Source organism: Eubalaena glacialis, chromosome 4 (genome assembly GCF_028564815.1).
Source record: "Eubalaena glacialis isolate mEubGla1 chromosome 4, mEubGla1.1.hap2.+ XY, whole genome shotgun sequence".
NCBI lineage: Eukaryota > Metazoa > Chordata > Mammalia > Artiodactyla > Balaenidae > Eubalaena > Eubalaena glacialis.
This window is the reverse complement of record NC_083719.1, coordinates 177,497,270-177,515,281: the sequence shown is the minus strand read 5'-3', so window position 1 is coordinate 177,515,281 and position 18,012 is coordinate 177,497,270. Positions and strand designations below refer to the sequence as shown.

Here is an 18,012-nt window from a genome sequence, read left to right as displayed (position 1 = left end):
GACCCAATAGCTTCCAGATACATCTTTGATTAAATCCCCTGCTATCCAAACCTAGCTACTTGCTCTCTGACCAAGAACCAAATCAAATCAAATTGGAGGGAAGCCTGTATTTCAATATTTGGACCACGGGCCGCCTCAATGTGGACCGGCTGAATGACAGCGCTAGTCGTGCGTCAAAGAAACTGTGAATTGAGACAGTAAAGCCCAAAGGGGAGCCCGTTGGGAAGGGAAAGAGATTTCAGGCCTGTCTTATTAGGAAGAAGATTCTGTCCTGGAGTGGTTTCCCATCCACCTTCTCTTCCCGATGACCCCCGGGTGGCAGAGCCCTCTCCCCAGACCTCCCAGGGGGCAGCAAAACCCAGTAAGGAAGGTTTATTCGAGATGCTTTTATTGCCTCCTTTTTCTTGCTCCCCCCGTCTCCTTCTCTCCTGGGCTTGTGAAGTTTGCTCAATATGGGATGTCCTAATTATTTCTTTCCCCGATGAAGAAGGTGTTAATTGAGGCAGAGCTATTTCTGCTCCTGGCCTCGTCATCCAGGCGGAAATGCTAGAGGGAGAGATACAGGGCAGGGCCCCTCGGAAAAATCAGCCGAAGGTAGAGAAACCAGGATTCCTGGATCCTAGGTTTTTTGTTGTTGTTGTTTTTTCTCTCTCTCTCTCTCTCCAGCAAAGGGGACAGAGGACTGGCTTGAGTCTGAATTGAGGTTTTAAGGGGACAGATGTGGGTGGGGCAACCGGAGGGTAGGAGGCCTTGATTTAGGGATGATGACTGAAAAGCTCGCAATTAAAAATATAAGGCATGTGAGTAAGAGACAGATATAAACAGACACCCAGGCAGCAGGTTAATTTTAAAATATATTTATAATCAAATTCCTCAGACTCTCTGGATGGTTGCTTTTCTAGAAGCAGCCCACAGAGTGTTTCGTGATGAGGGGGCAGGTGGGGGGTTGTGGGGAGTGGGTCGCAATCAAGAACACCACTAGGCAAAGCTGCTAAAGACAGACAGGTTTTCTCTTGCAGACAGGTTCTCCTTATCATCAGGAACCCGGTTCCTGTGTGCCCAGCACCGCGCTAAACACCCAGAGAAATGCCAAGGAAAAGTGGAAGCATCCTGCTTTCTAAGAGCTTCCAAAATAGTTTGAGGAAACAAGACCCCTTGTCTGCAACTAGTCCATAGCAATGCAGGTTGATGCTGCTTTTGTCTCCTCACCAAATGTGAACATTCGGGAACTATTGTAGCCCCGAGGAAAGAAAGGGACCAGTGTTCACTGGGCTAACCCGGAGGCTGGGGGGTGGGGGGGGCACATTGGTGGATAGGTATTGAGCCAGACTTGGACACAAGGTGGAAATGGAGAAGGTTTTGGACAGAGGTGACCTTCCCAACAGACAATGGTTCTCATTCATTACAGGAGCCCATGGAATTTTCCCCCTTGCCCTGAGCCTTAAGTTTAAAAGATTTTGCCTTCCCATCTGTATTCATTAAATAATAGCCCCTGTACCAAATCTGACGTGAGTGGGGAAGGGGTTTCCCACAACTTAAAATAGTGGCCGATGTGTCATTGCTTCTTGAGTAGTAGGTGTCCCTTCTGAGATGGTAAATGTCATTTTGCATGACCTAGAGTTTCTATTTAACCAGAGTTTCAAAGACCAATAAGATTCATGCATTCTATGTTGGTTTATTTCACTCTGTTGCTTACTAAGTGGAGGTTAAGAATGGGCTGCAAAGCCTGTATGTAGGCTATATATAGCCTATATATAAATATATCAATTGAGATATATTTTTGTTTAGTGGGAGCTTGAGTTTACACACTCAGCTGTTTGATTTCTTGTCGGACAGTGTCACTCTCTGAAAACCTTCAAAAGTATCGTTCACTGAATAGAATCCCCTCATATCCGCGGCTCTGGTCCAATGGGGAAAAGCCTGGGATATTCTGTGCTCCCCTAACTCCGTGTTCTCATGAAGGCGTCTCTCCTCGGTCTCCCCATCAACACCTTAGAATTCAGACCCGACCTTTATGGCCCAGCCCAACTTTACCAGGAAGCTGTTTTAGGTTTCCAGCAAAAGGGACATCCATTGACATGTGTCTCTTTCCTTGTGACATTTTTACAATCTGCCTCCTGCTATCTGGGGAGAAAGCTTAGCTACTGTGTCTAAGGGTGAGTACTGTGTGTACTGGCCTCCTTCACCCCCAGAACAGCTCCCTGAGCCCAGTACATCTCAAGAAAAAAAAAATCAGTCAGGCTATAGAAGAATAACACAACCCAATTGACAAATTTGTGCTGATGGAAGTCTGGAGAACACTGCCCCCAACCACCTCAAAATGCACACAGCACAGTTACCAAAACTGACTGTATTTGGGACCTTAAAGTGCATGTCGACAGATTTCAAAGGACAGAGTAATACAAAACATATCCTCTGACCACAGTGCAATTAAGCTGGAAATCAAAGTTTTTGGAAATTAGGAGACATGCTTCTTATTTGTGGATGAAATGGTAGGATGTCTGAGATGTGCTTTAAGAATATTTTAGTGGCAAGGCAAAATATTTTAATATGGGGAGGGGATGTGGATGAAACAAGATTAGCCCTGAGGTGATAAATGTTGAAATTGATGATAGGTACAGGGGAATTCATTATATTATTCTATTTTTGTAGATATATGACAAATTTTTAATGCTTCCTGGTTATCCATGAGTCAAAGAAGGAAATAATAATGGAAATTGCTAAATATTTTACTTGAACAATAATGATACTAATGCATGACAGAATTTGTGAGATGCAGTTAAAGCTGCACTTAAAGAGTAGTTTATAGCCTTAAGGAACATTAATTCATCCCAAAAGTTCAGGAAAAGCACAAAAAAGGAACAACGCTTAGAGAAGAAATTAATGAAATGGAAAACGATGAATAGGTCAACAAAGCCAAACACTGGACTTTTTTGGAAAGAGACTGATAAATTCATCTTAATAGCCATTTTTCTTCAACAGCATTGAATCTTCGCTGGCTCCTGTTTCTCAGAGCTGGTTTCGCTGGCCCTTTCCCCTGATTTTTCTCCCCTTCCCTTTCACAGATGACATTCAGGGTGAGTCTCCAGCTCCGTGTGGGACAGAGGAACCTGCCCGCACCTGCCCCAATGGGACCAAATGTCAGCCCTACTGGGAAGGGCCCAACAATGGGATCACTCAGTTCGACAACATCCTATTTGCAGTGCTGACTGTTTTCCAGTGCATCACCATGGAAGGGTGGACTGACCTCCTCTACAACGTAAGTGATAAGGGGTTGTGGAGAGCCAGGACCAGCCAACTCCTGAGGCTGCAGTGGAGGGACCCTGAGCCGGGGAGGCCGCCGAAGGACAACTCAACACGGCCCCAGGAGAGCCAGCCTGAGGCTCAGTCCTTTGAGGATATGGGAGTGTTGTCCTCAGAACTCTTAAGTAGAGAAGGGCCCTCGGGAGATGGAGATCTAGAGGGCAAACAGATGCTGAATAATTTTTAATTGCACAAGTTTTTAAATATAATTTTAGATTTTTGAATATGTAAAGGTTGTGTAAGTTAAAAACCAACATAGGTGAGAGAAAGAGAAATGTCCTTGAGCACCTATGCAAAGGGGCTCTGCACTGGAGCCCTCACTGGCCCTCCTCCAGCCATGCCCCTCCCTATGGGGCTGACAGGAAATGTCTACCAGGAGCTAATGCCACCACCACTCCACTTTCTAGATCACATTTTGGGTCATCTTAGATCCTAGAATTCCCTCCCTAAGCCCAGATTCCATGGACTTGCATGAGATTCTTCCATGGGTCTGTTCTCTGACTACACCACCCATTTGTATCCCCTGAGGGCCAAGGGTGTCCTTGGGGTGGCTGTTGGCACAGATGTGGCTGGAGTTTGGACATGCAAGTTGGTGTGTCCATGCAGGTGTGTGTATGGAGCACCCCCTCCCCTGCCTCCAGGTGGCAGGCCATGGTCAAGGGGCAGGGAAGGCTGTCCCCACCCCATAATCCAGTGCAGACATCCAGATTCTAAATTCCAGACTGACCTTCCAAGTGCTCATGAAGGTGTGTTTGTAAAGGAGACGCATACAGCATGTTTTATTTAGTAGCTTTTAAATATTTACACATATATGTGGGCCTCGGTTGGTACTCTTGTCCTAGGTCTTGAAAATGTTAAGTTCAGGTCAGAAAGATGTACACTCCTACCTGCCCCCCCTCCTTCCGTCCTGCACAGCATCTCTAGGAACAGACAGCAGGTTTGAGATGCTCAGGCTCTTTCTTGGCCCTGACCTGCAAAGAGCTTGGACTAAAGGTTACACCCAATTGGCCAAAGCTTGCTTGGGCTCTAGGTTTTTTCTTTTCTTTTTTTTTAATTCTATCTATCTATCTATCTATCTATTTATTTATTTATTTATTTATTTATGGCTGCGTTGGGTCTTCGTTGCTGCACGCGGGCTTTCTCTGGTTGCGGCGAGCGGGGCTACTCTTCGTTGCGGTGCGCGGGCTTCTCATTGCGGTGGCTTCCCTCATTGCGGAGGCTTCCCTCATTGCGGAGCACGGGCTCTAGGCGCGCGGGCTTCAGTAGTTGTGGCTCACGGGCTCTAGAGCGCAGGCTCAGTAGTTGTGGCGCACGGGCTTAGTTGCTCCGCGGCATGTGGGATCTTCCCGGACCAGGGCTCGAACCCGTGTCCCCTGCATTGGCAGGCGGATTCTTAACCACTGCACCACCAGGGAAGTCCCTAGGTTTTTCTTCTTTACAAGGCTGTTGCAAGAGGAGGCTTCAGAGGGAAATGAACCCTCCTGGGAGTGAAACAGAGCTGGGAGACAGGAAGGTAAGGGAATTTAGGTGGAGAGTGGGGGTGGAGAACAGGAGCTAAGTAAAGTGTGAACATGGAAACAGGTTATATCATGGGGTTGGACATCCAGAAAAAGGGTCCGAGGTTCATAGGAAGACAATGGAGATGAGCTCAGGGGTGGATGAGGAAGTGTGAGCAGGGAAACGAATTTCCACAGGGTTCTATAGTTGTAAGCACCATCATCTTAGGGGATATTTGCCCTGGAAGCTTAGAGCTCAATCACTTTGGGGGAAGCAAACTCAAGGGAAACAGTTGAGAGAACAGAGTAAGGCATCAGGCTGCTTGGGTTCCTCTCCCGACTCCACCACTTCCTTGCTGTGCAACCTTGGACAAGTCACTTGGGCTCTCTGTGCCTCCATTTCCATGTGTGCAAAATGAGGGGAAGCGCAGTCCTACCTCACAGGGCACAAGGACTGAGGGAGGTGAATATATGTGAAGCATTTAGAACAGTGCATGGTCCAAATTTGTAGGCCAAATTTTCCACCCCAAAGGGCACTCCTTTTAAAAATGTAAATGAATTTTTCATTGTGAGAACTCCAGCAGCACCTGAAGAAGTGGAGTGAGCCATTGGGTCCCACTTTATTTGCTACTCTCACCCCACTGGTAACTGCCACTAACTCAGAGTAGCCTTCTAGAACTTTCCATGCACTTACATCCCACAGTCATGCTTTGGGTGGAAACCCAGGGAGCAGGGATTTGAGCCTGATGTGAGCCTAGAGCAGTGATAAAGTACCACAAACCGGGTGGCTTAAAACAACAGACATTTATTACCTCACAGTATGGAGGCCAGAAGGTGTCAGCAGGGCCAGGCTCCCTCCAAAGGCTCTCGGGGAGGATACTTCCTTGCCTCTTCCAGCTTCTGGTGGCTGCCAGCAATCCTTGGCATTCTTTGGCTTATAGATTCTCTGTTGTCCACTCGAATACCCCATCTTCACATGGCCATCTTCTTATAAGGACACTGGTCGTATTGGCTTAGGGCCCACCCTACTCCAGTACAACATCATCTTAACTAATTACATCTGCAATAACCCCATTTCTAAATAAGGTCACATTCTGAGGTCCTGGAAGTTAGGACTTCAACAGATCTTGGTGGGGCAGGGGTGGTGGGGACATAATTCAATTCATAACATCTCCCAAATGAAGTGCTTGCACCTGAACCCTTGTCTGGGGCTTCCTAAATTAAGACAACCTCCCCCCAGCCTGAAACACAACCACTAGGACAACTCATTGCTAAGGGCAGGGGCTAAGTGGCATCTTTGAGTTTCTGCTGACGAGGATAGAGCTATTGCTTTTCCAGACTCATTTGGGTCCTGCCCTTGTGCTCTGCCATTTGCCAGGCCTGCCCTAGGACTCCCTTAGCTCCATCCAGCCACAGACAGGCACAGTGTCTGGACTGTCTGTCCTTTATGCTTGTGCTAGAGCCAAGCCCGTGGGCATGACCTCACCATCCGCTATCAGGTGAGATCCATGGGAAGAGTCCAGAAGCACCTGCTCCAAGCATCTTAGAATCCACAGGCACAGATGCCAGATGGATGTCGTCCACCTGGGTGGGCAGTGCTTTATGATCCCAACATCTCATTTCTTTTCTCAGTATCATTGAAATCCATTTGTTTATTCCATAATTACTTATTGAGTGCCTACTGTGTGCCAGGAAATTATCAGGTGATCAGGGACAACACAATGAAGAAGACAGACAAAACTCCCCATCCTTGTAGGGGAGACAGATGTGACCAATAAACATTATAAATAATAAACTATTCAGAAGGTGGAGGATAGACATTAAGCAAATACATAATGTGGGACGTGGTGACATGACCTGTGTCATCCTATGAGGACAACAGCAGCATAAAAGGACAGGTGTTGGGGTGTGGGGGCTAGTTTAGGTCAGGCAATGAGGGAAGGCTCCTCAGAGGAGGTGACATTTCCACAGAGACTGAGAGAGCCAGGCAGATGTTTGGGGGAAGAGCGTTCTTGGCAAAGGGAACAGCAGCTCGCCTACACGGTGTGCTGGGGCCCCGTCCAGGTTTTTCCCTTTTCAATTTGTCTCCTTTCTTTCCCACTTGGCTTCCTGGTTAAAGTGCCTTTTAGAAAAAGCCTAACCTTAACTAATCAGCACCCCTGTCGAAGATTTATATCGGGATGTGCACCCCAGCGTTATTTGTAAAAATAGAACAAAACTGGAAGCAACTGGTTAAATACCGTATGGTCCCTCCATATGATGGAGTATCATGTCATTAAAAATCATCTGTTGGGAGAATATTTAAGGATGCGGGGAAGTGCTCACCATATAATGACAAGTGGGGGGGGGAACTGATTTTAAAAATAGAATCAAGGTGAGATAAGCCTTATGTCTTAGCTCAGGCTGACATTACAAAACACCATAGACTGGGCAGGTTAGACAGCAGAAATGTACTTTCTCACAGTTCTGGAGGCTGGAAGTCTGAGATCAGGGTGCCAGCGTGGTCCGGTTCTGGTGAGGGCTCTCTTCTTGGCTTGCAGACGGCTGCCTTCTCACTGTGTCCTCACATGGTAAGGGCAGAGAGAGAGAGAGCAAGCTCTCTGGGATTAGTGACTTTTACAAGGACACTAATCTCATCATACGGGCCCCACTCTCATGACCTCCTGTAACCCTAATCACCTCCCAAAGGCCCCATCTCCAAATGCCATTACATCGGGGATTAGGGCTTCAACACATGAATTGGGTTGGAGAAGGGACACAATTCAGTCCATAGAACCTTATAATCTCAAGTGTGTCATTTTGAAAATATAAGGAAAAAAGACTGCAGTCCGCTGTGCCAAGATGGCCTTTAGGTAGTGGGATTTGGGAATCTTTATCTTCTTGATACTTCTCTATATTGTCAAAATTTTCTACAATGAGCACAATTTACTTTTATCCTCTTTTTTTTTAAATTGAAGGATAGTTGATTTACGATATTGTGTTAGTTTCAGATGTATAGCATAGTAATTCAGTTATTCTTTTGCAGATTATATTCCATTTTAGGTTATTACAAAATATTGAATACAATTCCCTGTGCTATACAGTAAATCCTTGTTGCTTATCTATTTTATGTATAGTAGTTTCATAATTGACTTTTATAAGCAGGGAGTGCATTTAAACTTGTCTTGCTAAGAGTTTAGGAGGAAAAAGATTTTTGGTTACTCGTAGACCAGGAGATGGGGAGGAAGGGCAGGAAAAAGAGCATTTTCTGGGTGCCCATCGTATGCCGGGTGTTTTTATCTTATATTACCTGTCCAGAGAGAGTTCATGTCAAAATAAATAAATGACTTATTGATTGACATAACAATAATAAATGGTCATTTTATTGCTTTATTATTAAATAAACAAAATAAGTGAAGAAGAGACAAATCTTCCTTACAAAAGAATTCCATTTAATATATATAGACAGTCCCCCTCCAGGAATGGAGTTTAATCTTTCCCCCACCCCCAATTTGAGGATGGGCTGGACTTAGTGACTTGCTTCTAAAGAATAGCGTAAGGAAAGGACATATATCATTTCACAGTGGAGAAACCTAGAAGACACCACCTTAACCAAGTGACAAATTCTGACATCCCAGTGGATGTGTGATCATAGGATCTTTGATTTGGTATGATGAGGAGGGAACCTCACCTCCGGGGTTTTCTTCTCAAAGACTCATAACCCCATAATCGTAGGCAAAACATCAGACAAACCCAGATTGTAGGGCGTTCTGCAGGATATCTGAGCAGTTCTCTTCAAGACTGTCAAGGTCGTGACAAACAAGGAAAGACTGAGAAACTGACCCAAACCAGAGGAACCTAAGGAGGCGTGAGGACTAAATGAAATGATGGATCCTGGATGGGATCCTGAAAAGGGGGCAAACCCAAATAAAGTCTATAAATAACTGGTGAAGGAGAGATTACTGTCACCCATTTTACAAATAAGAGTCTGGTTGAGAAAGTTGCCGGGGGTTGCCAGACAGGAAATGGCAGTACCAGCCTGTGAGCTCTGCATTCCTCTTCCCTGTGCTCTGAGCTGAACCCAGAGAAATAGATATTGGGGGGGAGGGGGAGAGAGATGGGGGGTTGAGAGAGGGAAAAGGAGGGAGGGAGAGAGGAAGGGCGGGAGGGAAGGAGGGCAGTTAATTTTCAAAGGAGGAATTTCTTAAAACTCTCACTAAGTCTGGGGCAGAAAGATGGAAGATCAGGAGCAAAGAGAATCCACCTGAAAGAATTTTAAACCTTGTTGAGCCACAGACCCCTTTGTCAGTGTAATTATTTTTAAAGTCTAATAAATTAAAAGACTGGAGATGATGAAGGAAGCCAAATGCACTGAAATTGTTATAAAAATATTGTTAAAAACAGATTGGTGACGTCGTTTTAGTGTTTATAACACATTGCCAACAGGACCTGGCAATGAGTCAGATAACCCCCATAATTTCATGGGAGTGTTGAAGCTAAAAGATTTTGTGGGATATCTGTGAACTACATGTGATTTCTGTGGGTGAGGGGCATCACCGGTTCTGCCCACACTGTTGCAGTTTGCTGCCTCCCCTCATAATGGAAGAAAATGCCCCACTTTCTGGTGGAAATTAGGGGAAGTGAAGGATTAACTTTTTTCCATGCAAATTCACAGACTCCCCAAGGATTCCCACCCCAGTTGAGCCTGAGGGAATCTCGCAGTGATTTCTGTGGTTGCTTGGCTAGGAAAACCCTCCGAGGAGGTGATAACTTAGCAAGTAACTGAAATTCTCGCTGTCCGTGTCTGGCTCAACCCCCACCACAAGTTACCCAATCCAAAATGTCAAGAGTGCCACTGTGGAGAAACCCTGCTCTAGAAGACCAGGGATCCTTGAAGATGGGGCATTGAGGCATCCCTGGGCATGGTGGACCTGCCCACATTAGGATTTTGTAGTGGGGTGAGTGCTTATCCAAGCCCAAAGACCACAAAGGCAAGTATATTGAAATTCTGTGCCAAAAGAGTGGTCCGAGTCATGTCTAACTGCTATAAAATGAACCTCAGACAACATAGCCGAGCTCTACCCTTGTCCTGGACCTCTGAAGGACCCAGAGGGCTCCTGTGCCCATCCCTGGACCTTCCTGGGGCCCACGTTGGATCTGGGCAGCCTTCTGGAATCCTAATGGGCTATCAGCTATTTCCTCTGTATCGCACTATTCTGGGTGTTTCTCTGTGCACCAGCCCGTGACTCCTTGATGGTAACCCTCTAAGGTAGAGCCTTAAATAGTCCCATTTTACAGATGAGGAAACTGAGGGCCAAGGCCACACACAGGGAGTTAAGGTTGGAATCCAGCTCTGACTCAACACTGGTTCCCTCAGAATCTGCTATTTGCTACCTCCCATGGCAAACAGGATGGAGGACTGGCTCTCTGAGCTCAAGGGGGCGGCATGGGGAAGCCCAGGAGGGCTGCACTGGAGCCATTTGCTGGAGACAAAAGTTGGTGGCTCTGTGTATTGCTTGAGCAACAGGCAGCCTTATTTCACAAGGACTCCCTCACCATATGTGCATGCATGACTCAAAAACAAAAAAAAAAATCAGAAATCACCTCCACCCCACACAGAGGACATACCCAACATGCTTCTCACCGAATGAGCCAAAGCAGCCTGGGGGTGCAGTGTGGGCGATGGGACTTGCCCTCTCTTAGTTGCTACCAGGGTGGGGAGAGGAAGAGTCTGGGGCCCTGGCAGGACCTGTACATCTTGAGTTAACTTTTCACCATTCGCTGAGAGCCTGCTGCATCCCTACATCTTCCTTGTATCATCAACTGATCCATAAAACAACCTCATGAGGGGAAATATTTTTAGGTCCATCTTCCAGATGAGGAAACTGAGCCTCACAGGGATGCAGTGACCTGCCAAGATCCCCTAGTCAAGGGTAGTGAAGTCAGGATTTGAACCCAGCACTGGGCACTAACTGTTACGCTCCCTCCCTCTCTCTATGACTCTCACCTTCTCTTTTTTTTTCCCCTCTCTGTCTTTGTCTCTCTTAATTCTTGGTCTTTCTGTCTCTCTCTGTTTCTTCCTGTCTCTCTCTCTTTCTCTCTCCTCCTTTCCTTTCTATGCCTCTTTATTCCTCTCTCTCCCCCACCTCTCTGTGCTTTTCTCTGTGTGTTTCTCCTACTCTCTATTTCTATTCCTCACTTAATGTCAATTAAGAAAGTGGTAAAACTGTGCTTAGTTGATGATTATAAATGCAAGTCCCTTGACAAATGGTCACTATTGGTTGAAACTGATCTTTGACCTAAGCCTTTGTATAATTCATAGATGTTTATTTTGGCCAACATCAAAGCATCAGATCTGGGGGACTTTAGATCACGCATTCATTCAACAAACATTCATTGAATGTGTACTGCATGCAGGCAACGTTCTAGGCACCAAGGATATGCAGCAAATGGAAGAGACAAAAAAATCCCTGTTTGGGGGGAGTTGACATTTTGGTGGGAGAAGCAGGCAGCCAACAAAATAATTAAGAAAATTTTATATATGTGGCAGAATCTCAAATATTTTAGGCTTTGTGGGCCATGCAGTCTCTGTCACAACTACTCAATCTGCTTTCATAGCACAAAAGCAGCCACAGGGGAGATACATAATGAATGGGCATGGCTGTGTGCCAATAAACCTTAATTTACAAAAACAGGTGGCACGCATAGGTGGTGGTTTGTCAACTCCTGTGTAAGAGGGTGATGAAAGCTCAGGTGAAAAATAAAGCAGTAGAGGGGTTGTGGATCCTCAAGGTGAGAGGTTGAAGTTCTTCTAATAAGACCTGAAAGAGGTGAGGGAGAGCCATGTAGGTATGTCAGGGAAGAGAGACCCAGGTGGACAGGACAGCCAGTGCAAAGGCCCTGAGGCAGGAGTGGTTCTGGCATTTGTGAGGAGCAGCCAGGCAGCCCATGTGGCTGGAAGTGAGGGAGTGAGGGTGAGCAAGGGAGCTGAAGAGGCCAGGGGAGGTGACAGGAGACCTCAGAGGCAGAAAGACCATATAATTCGCTGCCCAAACCAGGAGAATTTTGAGAGTGAATGGGGAAAGAAGAACTCAAAAAATAATTAACAGGCGTCACATGATTTAATAACAGGTACAAACTGGGACAGACATACGACCTCCCTCATGGCCACTGTGGGGCTTTGGCTCTTTCACAGTCAAATCCACCCCATTTTTATCCCTTATACTGGGGAGTTGGGTGTTCTCTTGAGCTGAGGTTTGTTGTTTTTTTATATCTTCTATACTTTTTCTGACTGAACCATGCTCAAAAAATTAGAGGAAAATAAGCCATAAAACAGAAGGCACTTAAGGATTTTACTGGGACTCAGCCATTCATTTGTTTGATGAGTACTGAGCGCTTGCTAAGCGCCAGGCATCATGCTAGGTACCAACAGTGAGGGGGTGAATCAGTATTTTCCCTCTCCTTTAAGGCTCTCATGGGCCAATTGTTATAAACAGAAAATACTATGTAAGTGCAGTGAAGGAGTGAGGTAGAAAAAAAAATCTGTCGGATACAAGCCAGAATGATGGGTCTAGCCCCAGCTGTGCCATCCGCACCCTGTGTGAGCCAGGCAAATCATCTCCCTCTGCCTCAGTTTCCCCATCCACTGGAGATTCTGGGAATCAAGGGGTGTTTTGTCAGCTCAAACGGGCTCTACTAAAGTGACCGTTGTTGTCCCACCTGCCTCTTCGTTTCCCAGGGAAACAGCCTGATCATTGGGACTTGGGATAAATACATTTCCCTGTCATTGTTATTATTTAAACAATCTGCCCACATGGACTTCAAATGCAAATGCATATATTGACAAAATGATTCAGAAAGCAAAACATGCTTGGAAGTGAATGAGAGTTCTGTCTGTGCTGTGAGGAGGGGCAAGCCCTTTTGGCTGGAAGGCTTCTCTGAGAGGGGGCACAGTAGAATGAAAGGCTGAGTAATGAGAGGGAATCAACCAAGTCAAGATCTAGGAGAAACTGTCTCCAGGCAGAGGCTCAGAGGACAACCAGCTCATTGTAATCTTGAACATTAATTTCTCTGTCAGACATACAGGAAACATTCTTTTCCCCCATCTGCCTCCTGAGAGCCATATAAAAGTCAATGAGAAAGTGATATTTGAGAGAAGTCTAAAGGAGATAAAGGAGTGAACCAAGGAAATATCAGGGTGTATCAGTCAGAAAATCTAGGTTATGCTGCAGTAACAAACATTCTCCAACATCACTGTGATTTTAACAACAAATGTCTTTTCTGGTACATGTCCAGTGCAGGTTGGCAGTGAGGAAGAAGGGAGGTATACTCAGCAGAGTCACTTGGGACCTAGCTAATGGAGCAACCAGCACCTAGAGCATTACCAGTTGGTATTCCAAAAGGAAAGAGAGCCCTGGAGGGTCCCACACTGGCAGTTCAATGCTCTGGTCCAAAAGTGACTTAGGTATTTCCACTCACTCCTCATTGGCCAGCACTCATCATATGGCCCTCAGCCAACCACAGGGAGACAGGGACGGGCCATCTTGCCGTATCTCAGGAAATATTTAGTGACAGCACTAATGAAGAACAGAGTTTCAGGCAGTGGAACTCTTTGAGCCTTGGGAAGAAAGACAAGGCGATCTTGCGAGTGTATCTTTCTGGTGTTAATGACTTTGACAAGCAAGCAATTTCCCTCCTCCCCATACCCAGACTCATGAGCACACCCACGCTTAACCTGAACTGCCAAAGGAGGTAAGACCCAGGATAGGAGGTTTGTGTCCCCCACATTCTGTGCTATCACAGAACGGCCAAGGAAGCTCCAGTCTTTCGGCTTGGGAAATATATTTCCCATTTTTCTCCTGAGCAAACCCCAGGAAAGCCCACCTACTAATCAAAAACTGCATCCAACCCTCTGCCAGCTTCTTCTCTGTGAGTTGTTGGATCCACAGCATGGAATTGAGTCATCTGGGCTAGATTGGAAAGAGAACAAGCATCTCTAAAATCAGGCAGCAGAACCCCAGTCCCCAGGGAGGGAAAAGCAAGACAAGGGAGGAAGAAGGAGAGAGGAGGGAGAAGGGAGCACAGCTTGGGGTGGAGGATGTGGGCTGTGTGGGGAGCCACCTCTCATTCAGTCATTCAACAAACATTTATTGGACACTGCATGCATGCCTGGCATTGTGATAGGGAATATAGCAGTGGGAAAAAAGCACAATGTCCCTGCCCCATATGGAATTGACAGTGGGGAGACAGACAATGAACAGGAGAAATAAGTATAGAGGAGGAGATGCACTAAGGGAAAAATAGAGCAGGAAATGAGACTAGAAATGAAGGTGCAACTGTAAAAAGCCATCAGGAAAACCCTGCCCGAGAAAGTGGCCTTTGAGCAGAGATCTGAAGGAGGTGAGGGGAGCCATGTAGGAAATTGGGGGAAGAGCATTCCAGGCAGAGGAAGCAATAGGTGCAAAGGCCCTGCCCTGAGGTGGGACTGTACTTGGTGCGTTTGAGGAGCTACAGGAAGGCCATGTGGCTGGAGTGATCCAGGGGGAGAATGACAGGAGAGCAGGGCCTGGAAGTGATGGGGTCGGGAGGTGGCACCTCTGCCATTTAGTAGCTCAGTTACTGTGTTCTTTGTCTGTGGCTGACATCACCAAGTACCACAACTGGATGGCTTAAAACAACAAAAATGTATTCTCTCACAGTTCTGGAGGCCAGAGTCCAAAATCAAGGTGTCAGCAGGGCTATACTCCCTCTGAGACTCTGGGTAGAATTCTTTCTTGCCTCTTCCTGACTTCTGGTGGTGACTGTCAGCCCTCAGCATTCCTTGACTTGCAGCTGTGTCCCTCCAGTCTCTGCCTCCATTGTCACATGGCTGTCCTCTCCCCTGTGTGTCCCTGTCTTCACCTGTTATTTCTTCTTCTTAAAAGGACACCAGTCATAGTGGACTAGGGCCCACGATCATGACCTCTTCTTAACTTGATGGCAGCTGCAAAGACCCTGTTTCCAAATAGGGTCACATTGAAAGGTACTGGAGGTTAGGATTTCAACATATCTTTTTTTTGGGGGGGGGGGGGCGGTGTGCCATGCAGCATGTGGGATCATAGTTCCCTGACCAGGGATTGAACCTGTGCCCCATGCATTGAGAGCACGGAGTCTTAACCACTGGGCCTCCAGCGAAGTCCCTCAACATATCTTTTAGGGGGATACAGTGCAGCCCATGACAGGGACCTTGGGCATGGGACTTTACCTCTATGTGCCTTAGTTTCCTCACCCGGGAAGATGGGGAGGATTACATACCACCTTTTGTGAGAGGATTAAATGAGCTCAAGTAGGCTGAGGACCTGGCACTGTGAGTGTCTTTTATGCTGGGCAGCATCATGGGGCCAGGTGGTTCTAAGCATATCAGGGAGCTGGGGTGTGGGCAGATCCTGGGGTGGAGGGGCTGCCTTGGTACCAAGGGCCTCAGCCATTTCTCCCCGTTCAGTCCTGCCCCTCTCCCCCCACCCACCCACTGCTCTGTCTCCATCCCAAACCTGCTTCCTGAGATAGCCAGACTTTTTTCTTCTGTTGGCCGGTGCAGGCTGTCTCTCCCTGGGCTATAGTTAGCCCTAAGAAATGGTGACGAAAAGGCCTCAGCCACAGCAGCAGCATCAGAGGGGGAAGCACAAAGCCAGTCCTGCCTTCTGTCCACCCCTGTTCTGCTGACCCTTTTCTTTCTTCCAGAACCTTCAAGAAGCAAAGTATTGGAACTCTGTTAGAACAAGGGTGTGAGCAGGGGACTGGCATAGTCATTGTCCCCTGAACCTCTCTGTGTCCATCATGGAAGTTGGCTTTTTTGGTTTGTTTGTTTTCTTTTCTTTTTTTTTAATTATTGTGGTAAAATAAACATAACCTAACATTTACCATCTAAACCATTTTTAGCTGTCCAGTTCATTGGCATTAAGTGCATTCACTTTGATGTGCAGCTGTCACCACCATCCATCTCCAGAACTTTTTCATCTTGCAAAACTGTAACTCTGTCCCTGTTAAACACTAACCCTCCATCCCCCTCCCCCAGCCCCTGCCCACCATTCTACTTTCTGTCTCTGTGAACTTGACAACTCTGGGAACCTCATATAAGTGGAATCATACAGTTTTTGTCCTTTTGTGTTTGGCTTATTTCATTTAGCATAATGTCCTCAAGGTTCATCCATGTTGTAGCATGTGTCAGAATTTCCTTGCTTTTTAAGGTAAAGTTGACTTTCTTTAAAAAAAAACAAAACAACTTTTTTTTGGTTCAAGTAAAATACACATACAGGACACTTCACAGATCACATTTGATGAATTTTTACAAACTGAACACACATGTGTAACCAGCACCCAGATCAGGAAACAGAACCTTCTCAGCCCCAGAAGGTCCCCCTCTTGTTCCCTCCAGAGTCACTACCCTCCCCAAAGGATGCTCCCTCTGGGCCTCAAACATCATCAACTCATTTACCTGTTTTTGTATTTTGCATGAATGGAATCTTACGTATATGCTCTTTTCTGTCTGGCTTCTTTTGCTTGATGCCAAGTCTGTAAAGTTTCTTGTGGTGGATAGCAGTCATTCATTGCACAATATTCCATTTATTTATCTTCCCTCCTGTTGAGAAGGATTCAGTTTGTTTCCAGTTTGGAGCTGTTACGAAGATCACCACTATGAACATTCTTGCATGTGTCTTTGGCATACACAGGTTCACATTTCTGTTGGATAACATCCCAGGAATGGAATGTTCATGACATAGTGAAGGTGCATGATTTAATTTTAGTAGAAATTCCCAACCCATTTTTCAAAGTGGTTGTACCATGTATTATGGATTGAATTGTGTCCCTTCCAAAATGCACATGTTGAAGCCCTAACTCCTAGTACCTCAGAATGTGACTTTATTTGGAAATGGGGTCATTGCAGGAGTAATTAGTTAAGATAAGGTCATTAGGATGGGCCCTAATCCAATATGACTGGTGTCCCTATAGAAAGGGGAAATTTGGGCACAGAGACAGACATGCACTCAGGAAGAAAGTCATGTGTTGATGAAGGCAGAAATCAGGGTGATGCATCCACAAGCCAAAGAACCACCAAAGATTGTCAGCAAACCCCCAGATACCAGGGGAGAGGCGTATTCTCCCTCAGAGCCTCCGGAAGGAACCAACACTGCTGCTACCCTGATCTTGGAGTTCTAGCCTCCAGAACTGTGAACCAATAAATTTCTGTTGTTTTAAACCACCCACTTGGTGGTTTCTTATTACAGCAGCCAAAAGAAACTCATACACCATGTTACCCTCCCATTGGCAGCATGCGACAGTTCCAGTTCCTCCACAGATTCACAGCACCAGTGTCAGTCGTTCTCATTTTAGCCTTTCTGCAGGGCAGCAGTAGCACTGAAAGTGCTTTTAAAGGTGAGCTTTTAAAGCCACATTTGGGCCCCCCCGCCCCCATTCTCAGATGCCATACAGCTGATGAACCACCAGAAGGCTTCCCCAGCACAGAGATTAAGTCCACAGGCTCTGGGTCCTGGCCACCTGGTTCAAATCCCATGTCCACCACTGTCTAGCTCTGTGACCTCATGCTGGCAATTTTGTCTTTCTGGGCCTTAGTTTCCTCAGTGCATGACAATAACATAGGGACATCATGGGAATTAAATGAGTAAATAAGCCAATGTATGTAATATGCTTAGAGGAATGTCTGGCACAAATAAGTACTCTTTAAGTGCTGGGGGTTTTTTTTCTTTCTTTCTTTCTCTATTCTTGATTTTCTTCCCCTCCTCTCACTTATTGGCACAGTGTTCTGTTCTCCCAGAGAAGAATGTTCTATTTGTGGAGTTCTTCCCCTTGAAAATTGATCTGGGCATTTCTGGGAATTTTTCTGTGGTTGACATTGAGGCTGCAGGCAATAGAGGAGGGAGACACTTAAGGAAAAGGTTCACGGCCCTGCCATCTGGCTTGGTGATTTAACCTGATTATCAGACCCTGCCATCATGACTGCTTGGGGGAGAAGGGAGGGAACTGGGGGTTCATTTCTACATTTCAATGAGCTTTTTTTCCTTCTCCTCCTGGAGTTTGATCTGTGGAGTCCTCCTGAGTTTCATGCTGGTTTCTGGTCCTGTGAGGACTACATGATTAGGAGGGGGCTTTGTCCTTCTAGTGGTACCTCTGGAGTCTCCCCTACTGGTTGATCCTGTGCTCTCTTTCCCTCTCTGGGCTACCAGAGCTCTAGGACTCC

At 46.2% G+C, this 18,012-nt stretch overlaps 1 protein-coding gene across 3 annotated transcripts in view; it reads left to right on the top strand.

Annotated features, from left to right (window-relative positions):
- CACNA1A (calcium voltage-gated channel subunit alpha1 A) overlaps positions 1 to 18,012 on the top strand; it is a 235,705-nt gene that overhangs the window by 114,887 nt on the left and 102,806 nt on the right. For all 3 annotated transcript variants that reach the window (XM_061188732.1, XM_061188733.1, XM_061188734.1), the window contains exon 6: positions 3,066 to 3,259. In XM_061188732.1, coding sequence (XP_061044715.1) covers positions 3,066 to 3,259 — 194 coding nt within the window. The remainder of the gene's footprint in view (positions 1 to 3,065; positions 3,260 to 18,012) is intronic.